The sequence below is a fragment of the Ctenopharyngodon idella genome, chromosome 10 (assembly GCF_019924925.1).
Source record: "Ctenopharyngodon idella isolate HZGC_01 chromosome 10, HZGC01, whole genome shotgun sequence".
Classification (NCBI taxonomy): Eukaryota; Metazoa; Chordata; class Actinopteri; order Cypriniformes; family Xenocyprididae; genus Ctenopharyngodon; species Ctenopharyngodon idella.
The window spans coordinates 2541038-2554195 of record NC_067229.1 but is presented as its reverse complement, the minus strand read 5'-3'; the positions used below and the strand labels follow the sequence as shown (position 1 = coordinate 2554195).

Here is a 13158-nt window from a genome sequence, read left to right as displayed (position 1 = left end):
TTGGCGGGTCACGTTTAAATGTGTGCTAGAGGTAGCAACAAGATGCATCTTATTAGAGATGTTGCACAAACTTTTAATAAACACTTGCCTGAATTCCTTCCTACCTGTGGATACTGAGTGATTTGAACACTGTTTGTCTTTCTTTCAATGTACAAAGTACACAACGGAAAAGAGAGCACCACTTAGAATGAGCAAAGTCTTTGGGTGTAAATGTGTTCAAGTCTTTAATTTTCCCAAATTAGCGTCAGAACGTACACATCTTTAGGTTTTGGTATGGCTGCGTGCAGTAAATTCCTGCCGTTTCTTAGATTCCCATACGACAGAATGTTTTATGTGCGCTTGAGAGTGCAAGACATGGTACATCTGAAATCCATTAGCACGGGGTGCAGACGCTCCGAGCAGCTCTATTGGAATTCCATCTCATTGCCAATTCCCTTTTCTTCATTTACTCAACATTTCTAGCTTTGTGTAGGACCATATATTTGGCTTCTGGGAATTTTCTACATGTCGCAGTGATTCTGAAACTCAGTGATTCTGAAACTCAGTCATCTCTGTCACGCACCTTCACTTGGTATTTTGAGGAAGCAATCACATTTAACACGTCCTATCAATGCAGGAGCCATTCTCACGTGTGCAATTCCCACTCTAATGTCTTGAAGGCACGTGATGGTGTTTGGCATTGGAGCACAGCTTGGTATGTTTTTATTTTTCCCTGTTTTATGGGATGACACAGGTTTAAAACAGCTTGCCTTTGTACTCCTTTCTGCCTTTGAAGTTGTGCATTCTTACCTTGCTACATCACTGGAGGTCTACAGCTGCCTCAGAGGAAGGTGAGGTTAGCTTTGCGGAAACATATACATATAAAAAAAGAACAAGGTGTTTGAGTCAAGAACAAAGGGTTCTCGAGGTATAAAAGCACCAGAAATTAGAGTGACGTAAGAGCTGCTTCCCAAAATAGCGGTGAGTTTAGTTCTCCTCTGATGTTTGGGGGAAATTAACAGAATGAAATTCAAGGACTTTATGAGAGATGGTGGATTCTTTCAACCAATGACCACAAAGTTCCTCAGTTCTTCACCCTTGTGTCGTTCCAAACTTTTCCTCAAAAGAAGATGTTTAGCATAACATGTCTACACTGTTATACTATTAACTGTTCATTTAAAAAGACGATCTATTATGCTTTTTAACATGTTCAACATTATTTAGTGTGTAATGTTGCTGTTTGAGCATGAAAAAGGTCTGGAAATTTCCAAAGTCCCTCCAGCAGGAGTTATTCTCTATATTAGTGTCACTGTTTCTGAACTCCCTGAAATGCTTCCATTGCAGTTTTTTTTTCCGGGAACGAACACGTCACAGTATTCCTCATTTAAATAATTCCCGCTGACGGCATATGCAAAATAAAGGGGCGGGGCTTGGTTGAGTTAGTAGTGTGTTGAAACTGGTGGTTATGTTAAGGGGAGGGACATCTCCCAAACACGCTCGAAGTGCTTGACCAATCACAACACACTGGTCCAGCCGACCAATCAGAGCACGGTGTGCTTTCAGAAGGAGGGGCTTCATAGAACCAGGAACTAAACAGAGAGTTACTGACAGACTGGGAAGAGAGGAGTTGCAACAATGGAGAATATGTGAAAATAATGTGTTTTTTGAACATTCAAGCATGAAAACCTATTCTAGTAGAGCCCAAAAAACAAAATCAAGACTTTGTAAAAGAGCATAATATGGCCTGTTTAAAACATATACATAAAGATGCTTTAATTTATTCAGTCAAGTTGTTTCTTCTACAGCTTTAACGCCAGACCGCAGGGTTACGAACGGGGAGCATCTCAAATCTGAGTCACGCTCCACCCTGACCCCTGTGGTCACCACCACAAACCCAGACCTGGAACCAGTCCAAACCTCATTTAGTGACTCAATACTTCACAAAATAGGGAATTTTATTGACCCTTTATCCGAGTCAAGGCTATAACATCAAATTGCAAGGTATTCATGACCCAAACAAAAAAAGCATTCTCCCTTTTTTTGACTACCTCTGACATGTCCGCTAAAGAAGAAACTCTCCGTAAACTCAGCAACCTGAACATATGTGCGTGCTTATAGTTTGCACAGAACTAATGTGCATAACATTCCCCATGTGGCTTGAATCAAATGTCTTTCCAAAATAAATGACAGCAGTGTCTCGCTTCGGCCTCAGTTGTGATGCTCTTAGACGCAACGATAACGGATTTCAGCTGAGATCTTTCATATATCAGGACCTATAGAAGTATCTAGTTTCCTAACAAAGGAACCTCACAAAATAAAGCAGTTACTCAAAAAAAACTTGTATAAAACAAATCCTCTTTTATAATGCATTTTGTTTCTGAAACAAAACATGGTGTACTTAAAAAAAAAAAAAAAGAAGAAGCAATGACGCAGATACAGAATCTGAACTGAAGCAAATCGAAGCGGCATCAGCAGAACTAATGGAGGAGTGAAATGGAGGCTTTACCATACTAAAAACAACTGGATCTGGATAGTCATCTGGTTTACGTAGTATTTGCCATCTTTCATCAACAGACCATCTCTAGGACAGACTCCAGCCGCAGCACAACACCACCTCAAATCCTGCTCATAATTACTGCCTTTCTAACAAATAAGCAGGCAAAAACAAAGCAACTTTAATTAAAAAGTTCTTTAAAGCATGCATCTTGAGAACACATTTATAGATATTATGTTAAGTTATGAAAACGTAATGTTCTCTGAACGTTCAAAACGCTTTATGTGAACGCTAAGGGAACTTTCCATTTTGCAAACATTTTGGGAATGTTTATTGTTTATATTACTACCTTACTTTTGAATGTTCTATGAACGTTCTGAAACGAGTAGTAACATTCAAAAAATGTTAGGCAAACTAAAGCGTTCCATGAACGACATATAAATGTTTTTGTGCTAACGTTATTAAAGACCAGAAAACTTTGAACGATTGTTCTATTAACATTAATGGAAGAGCGTAACTTTCAGAGAACTTTGCCAGAATGTTCTGAGAATGTTCCTGGGATGACTGCTAATTATTAGATTAATCGAAAGCAGACAGTGTTTATGATTTTAGTAAGTTTATAGTCCCAGGAGCAAAACGACGGTCACGAGATTAGTCATAAAACATCTCATTCTTTGTCATCTTCCTGGAAAGACTGTGCACCGCATGTCGCATCCTCTTTGGGTGCAAACATACTGTTCAACACAACCTGTCAGATGTTGAGAGGGAGTCAAAAGGAAAGGGAAAGTGGGCTCAGCGCACAATGTGGTTCTGTTTAGGGGTGAGCCGTGTGGGTCTCGGAGAAAGATGTCTCTGCCAAGAACATTGTTCCTATCTCATTACGTTGCAAATGCTCAGAGCGCGAGGGGGATCGGAAAACACGCCACAAATCATTTCTACGACCATGTATTTTACATGACATAGGCGATTTAATCACGAGATGTGCTCAAACACAGTTCTGCGTTGATTTCTTCCATTAACTTTTATGACATTGGGAACTAACATATTCTAACACAGTTTTTCACTACTGAGAGATAAAACGAGCACAATAAATGCATGGGTGATGGAGGCTGTTCTTGAAATTGCTCAGACAACAAAAGCATCTATGTTTTTCAAACCTGCTGACTCAGTTTGGCAGTTCCAACAACGTTGTCGTTCGCATTTGGGTTGCGCTCAGCTGTTTGACCACCCAGGTGGCGCGTCGTCCCTTACAGCCAATTAAAATCAGGCAAGCAAGAAAGAAACAGAGTGAGAAAACAAAGCTTTTCATCTTGTTTGGCTAACACTGAATTATTCACCCTTTTAATTGAGCCTGAATGACCTTCCATCAGATTTTGACCTTCCACCTTGGCTTTTGAGCCATAGCAATATATAAAGTTTAGTATAAGAATTAGTTGTAAAACTACTTTGGGCAACTTTTTTTTTTTTTTTTTTTTTTTTTTTCAAAGTACAAATTCTTATATTTTGCAATTTTTATGTAGCATTTAAAAAATGATTATATATATATATTGCATTTTTGTAAATTTTCATTACTTTTTCATTGATTATTTATATAGCAACTATCAATCTACTACTTCAGTTCAATAATTCCATTGTTTGTACAGTAGGAGAAATGTTCTGAATCATATAACTTGGATTTTCTTTTTCATTCACTCTTTCAGTCCTGCAAATAATGGTTGGTTGCAGTGCAAGGGGACAGTCAGTGGGTTCAAACCCCCTCCTCTATGGCTCTTCAACCCAAAGCACCTCCCCTCGACCTATCAGGGTAATTCACTTACTTTTCTCTTTCTCACAAGGGCTACAGTGCAGTTTTCCATTCAGGGGAACATATCCCGTGACAATAACGGACTCCTCCAGGCATTCCAAGACATCTGAGGTATTTCAGCTTCAATATCATGATTATCTATGCATGGTTTATTTGCATCAGTTTCAACGAAGTGTTCATAATATGCACCGCGATTTTAATTTAAAATGCAGGAATGATCGAATTTAAGGGCGATTAAGAAGTTGGCTACTTTGCAAAATTTCATTTGAAGCAGAAAAAGTCCTTGGTGACGTAAACCGGCGTTTATTTCCCTACAGTCTGTTGACCGGCTAACTCATTTAAAACTCACATAAGTATTATACGACTGAAGAGAAATTAAGTTTAAAAAGGTGAGAAAAGTTGTAAAGTTTTGAAATATGGAAAAAAAAAAACACGTATCTTTTTAAAGATGCGGTTAGATATAGCCTACTTTAAATTGTTTAAACGCGTTATATGCAGCTGTTCGTGAAAACAGATTAAAATACAACAATTATAATACTGGAAGCCTATTAAGGTAAACGCGAAATCGGTCTTGATGTGTGTGCATCGTAAACGCGTTTACCTCAGCAAACTCAACTTTTTTTCTAGCGACTTTTTTCTTCTCTCCACAAAGGAAACGCTCACGCGCGGTCGTTTTTTTTAACAGCATAACTAAACTACATGATGTTGAATTGTGTCAGCGTCTGTCGTCTTTAAGAGCGGAAAAGAGGACGATGTATTGCATATACCTTCGAAAGATGATTGTTGTCATTGATGGGTTTTTTTTTTTTTTTTTTTTTTTTTTGTCTTTGTTCGCGCTGCGATTAGCACCGCCCACCTGAAAACTCCTCAGACTTTCCCTCTCAATTTACTAGACCTGTCATCATCAGATGGACTGTGATTTAACCGACTTTATAATAATCTTCTCATTAAACCAACTTTTATAAGTAGACGCAATTTTTTGATGTAAAACAATAGGCCTATTTGATTCATTTTCCACATGCTTTTATCAAAAGCTACTTAATTTATTCGAAGTTTATCAGTATGTATGTTTGTACATACACTGTAAAAGATTGTTCCTCATTGATGTTTTTTTTTTTTTTTCACACAGCAATTAGATCCACCCACTTGAAAACTCTTCAAACTTTCCTTCTCAGACTTACTAGACTGTCATCTTAGATGGTGTTCTGTAATTTAACTAACTTCTCATTAACTTTTTAAGGCTTTGATGTTTGGAAAAGCGACTTGCAGTGCTATAAAGATATATATTTTAATCAGTATTTGGAATACCAATACAAATTTGAGGAGACATCCAGTTTACCTTTGTTAAAGAATGTCCTTATTAAGCAGTTTGCAGAGGTTTTATATTTGCAGTTGTTCCTTAACACAAATATATCATGCTGAAAAGAAAACCGTAAAATCTCATTGCGTTGTTTTGCCACCCCCCTGAAGTTGAAACCAATTTCTGCCATGGTTCTAAATCTTTTGAGGCCCATTATTTACCCTAAAATCTTAGTTTTAATGAGCCAGTTGGGGACAAAACCAGGAGTCCAGTCTTGGCCAGGAGTTGGTTATTTCTACAGCGAATGCACACTAAGACAGTCTAAGTGGGCCTGTAAAAGGATGCGGGGTGGCGCTTAAAGAGTTTGCCTGGAATAATACTACACTTTATAAAAAACTCCATCATCGACCGTGGGTGATTTAATGGCTAAATTTATGAGGGGGCACATTTGTTCGTATGTTCACTGTATATACGCCAAATAGGCTAAGCAGTAAAGGGAATGAGAATGAAAACAAGAATGCAAAGGTAATAGTAAGCTTTTTGACTTCTCTTTTTACAGCCTTCAGCCTGGAGTGCTCTTGGATCACACAAGTTTGCGTCTGAAGAGCTCATTGGAAAGGAAGAGTTTTATTGTGGGTGAGGCACGTTTAACAGCGCTTCAGGAGTCGCACAGCAGGGGCCAATGGGAGTGTGGAATCTGGCCAAGGTGGTGCTCGGATGGGCTGCGGTCTGGTGGGCAGCAGTCTATTCGGTGCAGGCGCAAGGAGATGGAGACATCCAGGCCAACCGATTCACTGGAAAACCTGAGGGGGAGGTGCAACAGAGGGTCCGTCGGAGAGGCCAGGAGTCCCTCAGGGGGTAAGAGCTTTTTCAGTCACATCCTGCTCCTGTTCTCTGTCAGTTTCATGCTTGAAGTGGACATGTTAATAGTTTAACCATATGAGGCGGAGAGTTTAACTCAATTTACCAGAAGTACAGAATAATCATTTCAGGGTTAGTGTATCTTATCCTAAAAGCTTGAATCCAAATCTAGTATTAGTTTCTTCAGACAGTGCAATAAATGCATTTTTTTCTGCAGTAGATTTCTGTTGCAACCTGCTGTGTTGTTTGGGTTAGAGCCAAACTGGGTCTCTAAAAAAGCTACATATGTGATGGAGCCAGCTGCAGAAGTGTTGTGAATCTGCTGTGAAGGAATTTTAAGTACTGAAATGCCTCAGTATGTTGGTCATGACAACAGGAGTGTCATTTCCTACTGATAACGTAAGCTGTTGAAAGACATTATTGTTTGGCTATCACAAATTTTACCTCTATATATCTCCTAGAAGAATGCGAAGTGTTTTAGGTCTCAAGTTTCTGCTGAAAGATGAGGCCAACACACTTAAATATATTGAAAGTGGAGTGATTGCATGATAGATATTTTTACAAGCCCTCCAGTGCCTCTCAAACTCAGCATCTGCATTTGTCTCCACAAAGCCAAAGCTGTGTATTTTTCTCATTTTTGGGAAAACAATGGCTGTTTTGTGTTGTGCGGTCCTCACATGTTTGAAACGGTTATTCCAATCATCCTCTCATCTGTACTTGCTTATAACTCCCTTGCAAACTGCAACAGGAAATGAGGTATTCTGATTACTCTGGGGGCTCCAACAAGGGACATTTGTTTTCAAGGAGGTGAGAAAGAGCATTTCACAGCAGAGACAGTCTCCAATTCTTGGATCCTTGTTTAATCAGGAAAGGGGTTTTCAGCTAACGTCTGAAAGAAATCTAGCAAGGTCAAGATTAGCACCGTGGTTAGCGGTCCAGTATATACTGAATTTCAGAAACAATAGCAACATTCTGTATTGTAAGTGGGACCAATGGTATTTGACCTGTATCGCACCCAAAACTGAGTTAACTGAACATTTTGGCCAATTTTCCAGGCAAACTAAGAGGGAGAATCTGATCCGGTCAGTGAAGCAGAACCTCATGGCAGCAAGTCAATTGAGAAATGTGCCACGGTGCCCTTTTGAGAGCCCATGCTAAACACAAACTAGCCCAAAGGGATGTAGGGACTTGCATGGCTTCCAGATTGTTCCCATCTAACAATTCCTTTTGTTCAAGGCAAGACGCTAAACTTAAGACCCTTCATACAAATGTTGTAGCTGTTGAGTGTTAAAGAACGGTCTGGTCTAATCACTTCTAAGCACTATTTGTAATCCTATTTAACATACCAACACAGTGTAAGAATGCTCCTTAAGAACGCTGATTATGATGATGTTGCACGAAAAGGCACATTTGATCTTCTGCCGAGTCGCCAACCAATCAAGCCAAGTTATCCAGGGTCAGACAGTTTAAGAGCTGCAGTAGGTGATTTGGAGCTTACTGGCTCTCCTTGCTAAGCATAATTTGGCTGTCAGATTGGAGGAGTCTGATCACATTGCATTTGGGGGCCTCTTAAATGAAGGTAAAGTCTGGGAGACTGCTGTAAAAGCAATGGGCTTGGGGTGAGAATATGATTATGTGGTTCTCGTCTATCGATGCCAACCCTGACAAGCTTTGATGAGTACAAAGCCAGCACCGTGCTCAGGGTTGATGTTTTAAGAAGTTTTGCTAGCTTGGCCAGGGTTTCTCTTCATTTGCTCAACATGTCTCTGAGGCAATGTCAGCTCCACTAGACTCCAAAGATGGGCTTGAGTTCTTCCAGAACGCTTGATGTTTGCATCCCCAGAGAGACAGAGTTCTTTGTCTTGGATTTATATTCTTTTAACAGCTGAAAGCACATGCCAGTCAAAAGGAAAACAATCCTTCTTGGACCCCAAAGCACTTGGTTGAAGCCAACAACATTTTGTTATGGAATTGTTCTTTGTAAAAATATATTTGGAATAAGAAAAGAAAAAAAATCGCCTCTGGATATAGGACCAAATTAGTTTTAACATCTCATGCGAGAATAACCCAACTAAAAAAAAGAAAAGCAGTATGTTTTTCTTTTTTCAGTGTGGTTTGTCATCTAACCAGTGGAAAGGAAGATGCAGATCTGATAAGTGTATCCTTATGTGTGCATAATAGCATGCCCAGAAATTCTTATCGTCTTATCAAATGCACTCATTGTATTGTACCAAGCAAGAAAAAACCTAACAGCTAATTGCTTTCTGTTGTTTATTCACGATACCATCAGTCGCTCCAGAACTCCGAAGTGTCTTGTGGACCAGCTTAGGCAAGAAAGACATCATTCCAACATGGTTTTTATGCATGAAATCATATGGAGCGACCCCCTCTTAAAAGTGTACAGTCTATACGGCAGTGTGATTTTGAGTTCATTAGGGTCAGGGGCTTGAAACAGGCCAAGTTGGACAAGGAAAAGGTCTTGGAGATCCAGAGGCTTTACGCACTGGGATCTTTATAATGTTAAAACAACTGTGCCATTAGCTCATTGGCTCTGGACTGGAGTTAGCAGCAATCGTGGGGGCTGGGAGCAAATGTCTCTAAAGTGACCTTTAACCTCTTTAGGAGTGGTAACCGGTGGGATAGAATTGTGCTATCTTTCTGCGCCCTGTCTAAGATATCCCACAAGCCTCAGTGAGAGCTCCTGTTCAGTTTTTACGACCTCACCAAAAACTGGCTGTCAAAGCATCTCGATTTCCTATCTCAGTCTTGCCCTGACCTTTTGCCTTACTGGAATTCAGTTTGTGAGGGTTTTTAGGGCTCAAGAGTCGTAAAGTTGACCTGCTTTATCCGGAGATGTTTGGCAAAGAATTGCTTGCAAATCTCTTGCCCGAGGGCTGGTAGGCCCTGTAAATGAAAAAGGATTTGACCTAGTGAAGTGAAATGAATTGGTCCATCCAGTTGAAGAAGTCACATGGTCTTTTCAGGTATTTGCCTCGTAGCAAAGAACCCGTTACCAATTTATATCTCTCTTTGAGGTGCCGGTTTGTATTTGGGTTCTGTAAATGTTCTGCATTAAGTAGTAGTAAACACACAGTACTGTTGCTAATGCATTTAATAGTTTGCACAAGGATTGCATGTTTGAAATGCATTTTTCTAAGCTCTTTTCTGCTTTCTAGTATTCACCGCAAATGCTTCACAACCACCCAAAGCAGTACTCCAGCTTAAAGAAGTGTGAACACACTGAAAAGCATTGAATTTAAGAACGAAGAGATCGGTTCGCGTCCAGGGATAACCTACTTGGCGTCAATCTGCAGGAGTTTCAGACTTCATTTTTCAGGCTCCAGTTGAGAAATAAGACTCTTTGTTTCCACATTGCTCATAATTCATCATCTTCTAGCCTAATTTCCGCTGCTGCTTTTGTTTTCAACGGCCCACCTCCCAACCCCCCCAAACTTTTCACTTCCACTTGTTTTCTTTACCTCCCACTGCTTTTTGCCCTTTCCCCAGCATTTTCCGTTTTCATGTTCCAACATCTAGCCCTCCATCAGCCTCTACTCTTTCGGTCCCTCCACATCTCTCTTGGTTTTTGCTGTTAGTGGTTGTGTCGTCTGGCAATACGGTTTGAAATCCATCAAAAGAGTCAAACTACAGCTGGTCGTCCCCAGGTGACTGACATTAGTAAACATCTTGACTTGTAGAGGAAAGGAATTTATGCGTGTGTGTAGAAAGACAGATGTACCTTGTGGTTTTTTTTAAAGGTCCATTTACGGCAGGCTTAACTTGGTGCTGATAGAAATAAAACTGTTTTCACAGTGAGTGTCCAGGTTTGACTGAGATCCTAAGGGCTTGTTGGAAAGAAACAGCTAAAACGACACGTTCTGAGGCCGATTTGCCTCCAAGCTGTGAATTACCAGTCCTGGTTCAAGTCATACACACTAAACAGTAAGCCCCACAACATGGTGCAGGGTTTGTTCATGAGAAACACTGAACTTTGGGCTTGGTCCCGTCATTAATCACATATATCATGACTAAGACAGACGCTTTTCTCTGAACTAACTCTGGGTGAGAAAGTTGCCAAAAAAAAAAAACAGCTCATGGATGAGCGCATTTGGGAACGTAAGGGTAAGCTTTAGTAAATATTTCTGTCTCAGGAAGTTTAGTTATGGTCCTACTCAAAACAAACTTTTTTCATGTTGTTTCCCGGGAAAGTCCTTTGGGGTCATTGTATGTATTGAGCCGGATTTATTGCAAAGGGTCAGAAGGTCTTTGAGACTGTAGATATTTCATTCTGTTGTATGTTTCTGAGAAATGTTCATGATTAATATTTGCTTTCTCTAATTTAATGGACTTGTTTCTGTTGTTTCAGGCCCAATGTATGTGGTTCCCGCTTTCACTCCTATTGTTGTCCAGGATGGAAAACGCTTCCCGGAGGGAACCAGTGTATAGTTCGTAAGTATCTGTAGTATTTGTTTTTAAAGCTGCATAACGAAGATGCCATTAAACAATTATCTAACTAACAGTACACTCACCACAGAGTTAGCGTTTAGACTTAGGCTAACTGCGGTTAAGTGCCTACAATGGTAGCAGGGGAAATAATCAACTTCCCAGAGCATCATCATGCTCATTCTGGGGTTTGACCCCAAAGCCTTAAACCACAACACAACCCCCAAGAGATAAAGGCTTTGCTTGGGAAGATAAAGGAAACGCCCACCAAGACCCAGGCTATGTTTCGTGTATATGCATATAGACTGCCTATTTTTATGTCTTTGTAAATAGTATTTGAAACCATATGCAGTGTGCAACAAGCAACTTTTATGACTAAAACTAAATCAAAATTTGCTGTCAAAATTAACACTGCCAAGCTTGTGTTTAGCTGGTCATCCAGAAGGTTCACATCAGAAGTGACTAAAACCCCTCTTAAACCAGCCTGATGAACCAGATATGAGCAGGGTGGAAGACCAGCTAAGACAAGCCAACCATCTTAGTCCTAAAGCTGCATATAATTATTCTTGTGCGCTATCTCTCTGTTTGCATGCTAACAGATCAAAATGTCTTTGCTAAGCACTTCTCATGAATATTTTTGTCTCTCCAGCAATCTGTAGAAACTCGTGTGGGGATGGTTTTTGTTCGAGGCCCAACATGTGTACCTGCTCCAGTGGTCATCTTGCCCCTAGCTGTGGGGCGGCCGCAGGTGAGTTCAGTCATTTCGGTCTCCTTTTGTGGTTAATTAGGAAAAACACATTATCTAAAAGTGACGTGATGTATGGTGTCACATACTTGGAATTTGTGCTCTACAGTGGAGAGTTATGACTAGTTAATTGCTTCTTTGGGAAGTGGCGGGACATTTCCCAAACACGCAAAGCGCTTGACCAATTACAACACACTAGTCCAGCCGACCAATCAAGGTGTTTTTTGAACAGTCAAGCATGAAAACTTATTCTAGTAGAGCCCAAAAATAAAATCAAGACTTAAAAAAGCATAACAGGTAAAAGAGCATAACAGGTCTTCTTTAATGATCCTCTCTACACTGCTTCCTTTGTGGTTGAAGGGCTTGTCATATATTTGAACTTTTCTTTGACATTTTCAGCGATTTATTAGGTTAAGAGTTGAAATTGAGCAGAGATACAGACGGCTGGAAATACTGTGAAATTCTTCTGACAGCGTATAGTGTTTCATCCTTTGAATCATTAGCTAATGTCAAGCTAGGAGTGTTTTCTGTTGAGATATGTTAAATTTGAGACCACATGTGAAACTTTGCACCAAGCATTTTTTGCAAAAAAGTGATTGATTGTGTTTAGATGGTGCTGGGAAAAGTAATGACTGTTGGTAATTCATGGATGAGGTATTTAGCATTAGCACAGGTTTCTCTTACTGCACTTGCTCTCTGCCAGTGGCGTCCAGCCGTTTCTCAGCGAATGCCCGGAATATGTGGTCATAGACAAATAAACCCAAATGCACCAAACCATAGGGTTCGGTCTCGTAAGCTGTAAAACCAGAGTCAATTTATTCGCCAATGAGAAATTGACCATCTAATTCAGCTGCCAGTTCCTTGTCTGTTTGAAAGCAAATGCTAAACATACGCTTGTACTCTGTTTTGGCAGCTTTATGGGATTTGCGAGATCGGTAATGCTGTCATTACGCCTACCCGACCACGTACCGTCTGCAGTGGTTGGGAGCGGCCACATTTATGAGTCAGTTATGAATCTGCAATTACTCCATAAATAACAAGCCGCCACACGGATGTTAGCTGTAGCCATTAGCGTCCAAAACACTGCAGCTGCGCTCAAGATAGCGCTAACCACTTTCTTTTCATCATTAGTGTCTGATTACCATTCGTCTCAATTGTAGCCACTGTTAGCGTCAACAATGGTATTTCAGTATCATAATTATACTATTATAGTATGATTTTTTTTCATTTCATTTTAGTTTTAGTTATTTTAATACTTCAATTTTAGTATCATTGAGATACATCACTATCGTTCGAGAAACTATTAGATTTCTTCTTAAGCTCCACGATGTGAACTTGACGTTGACAGGCCACCGCGAGAAAGAAACGGCCATAAAGGACCTCTGTTCCTAGGCCTCGCTTATGTTTCCTGCCGTCAGCGTGGCTTGTAAAAAGCTGACAGATGTGACTGCTGCATACAGAGGTGCATTGTGGGGTGGGAGCCTCGGGGAGCCCCGTTTTGTGTGTGTGCTAGCGTGAGCGCTTCAGCACGT

The 13158-nt window shown here is 40.3% G+C and overlaps 1 protein-coding gene across 2 annotated transcripts in view; it reads left to right on the top strand.

Moving 5' to 3' along the window:
* Nucleotides 1–3580: 3580 nt before the first annotated feature.
* The window catches only part of fbn2b (fibrillin 2b), a 64374-nt gene continuing 54796 nt past the window's right edge, over nucleotides 3581–13158 (top strand). Inside the window, exons 1-4 of one of the 2 annotated variants that reach the window (XM_051910740.1) lie at nucleotides 3581–4388; nucleotides 6137–6435; nucleotides 10805–10887; nucleotides 11531–11629. In XM_051910740.1, coding sequence (XP_051766700.1) covers nucleotides 6260–6435; nucleotides 10805–10887; nucleotides 11531–11629 — 358 coding nt within the window. In that variant the 5' untranslated portion in view covers nucleotides 3581–4388; nucleotides 6137–6259. The remainder of the gene's footprint in view (nucleotides 4389–6136; nucleotides 6436–10804; nucleotides 10888–11530; nucleotides 11630–13158) is intronic. The other variant, XM_051910739.1, reaches the window with a different exon arrangement.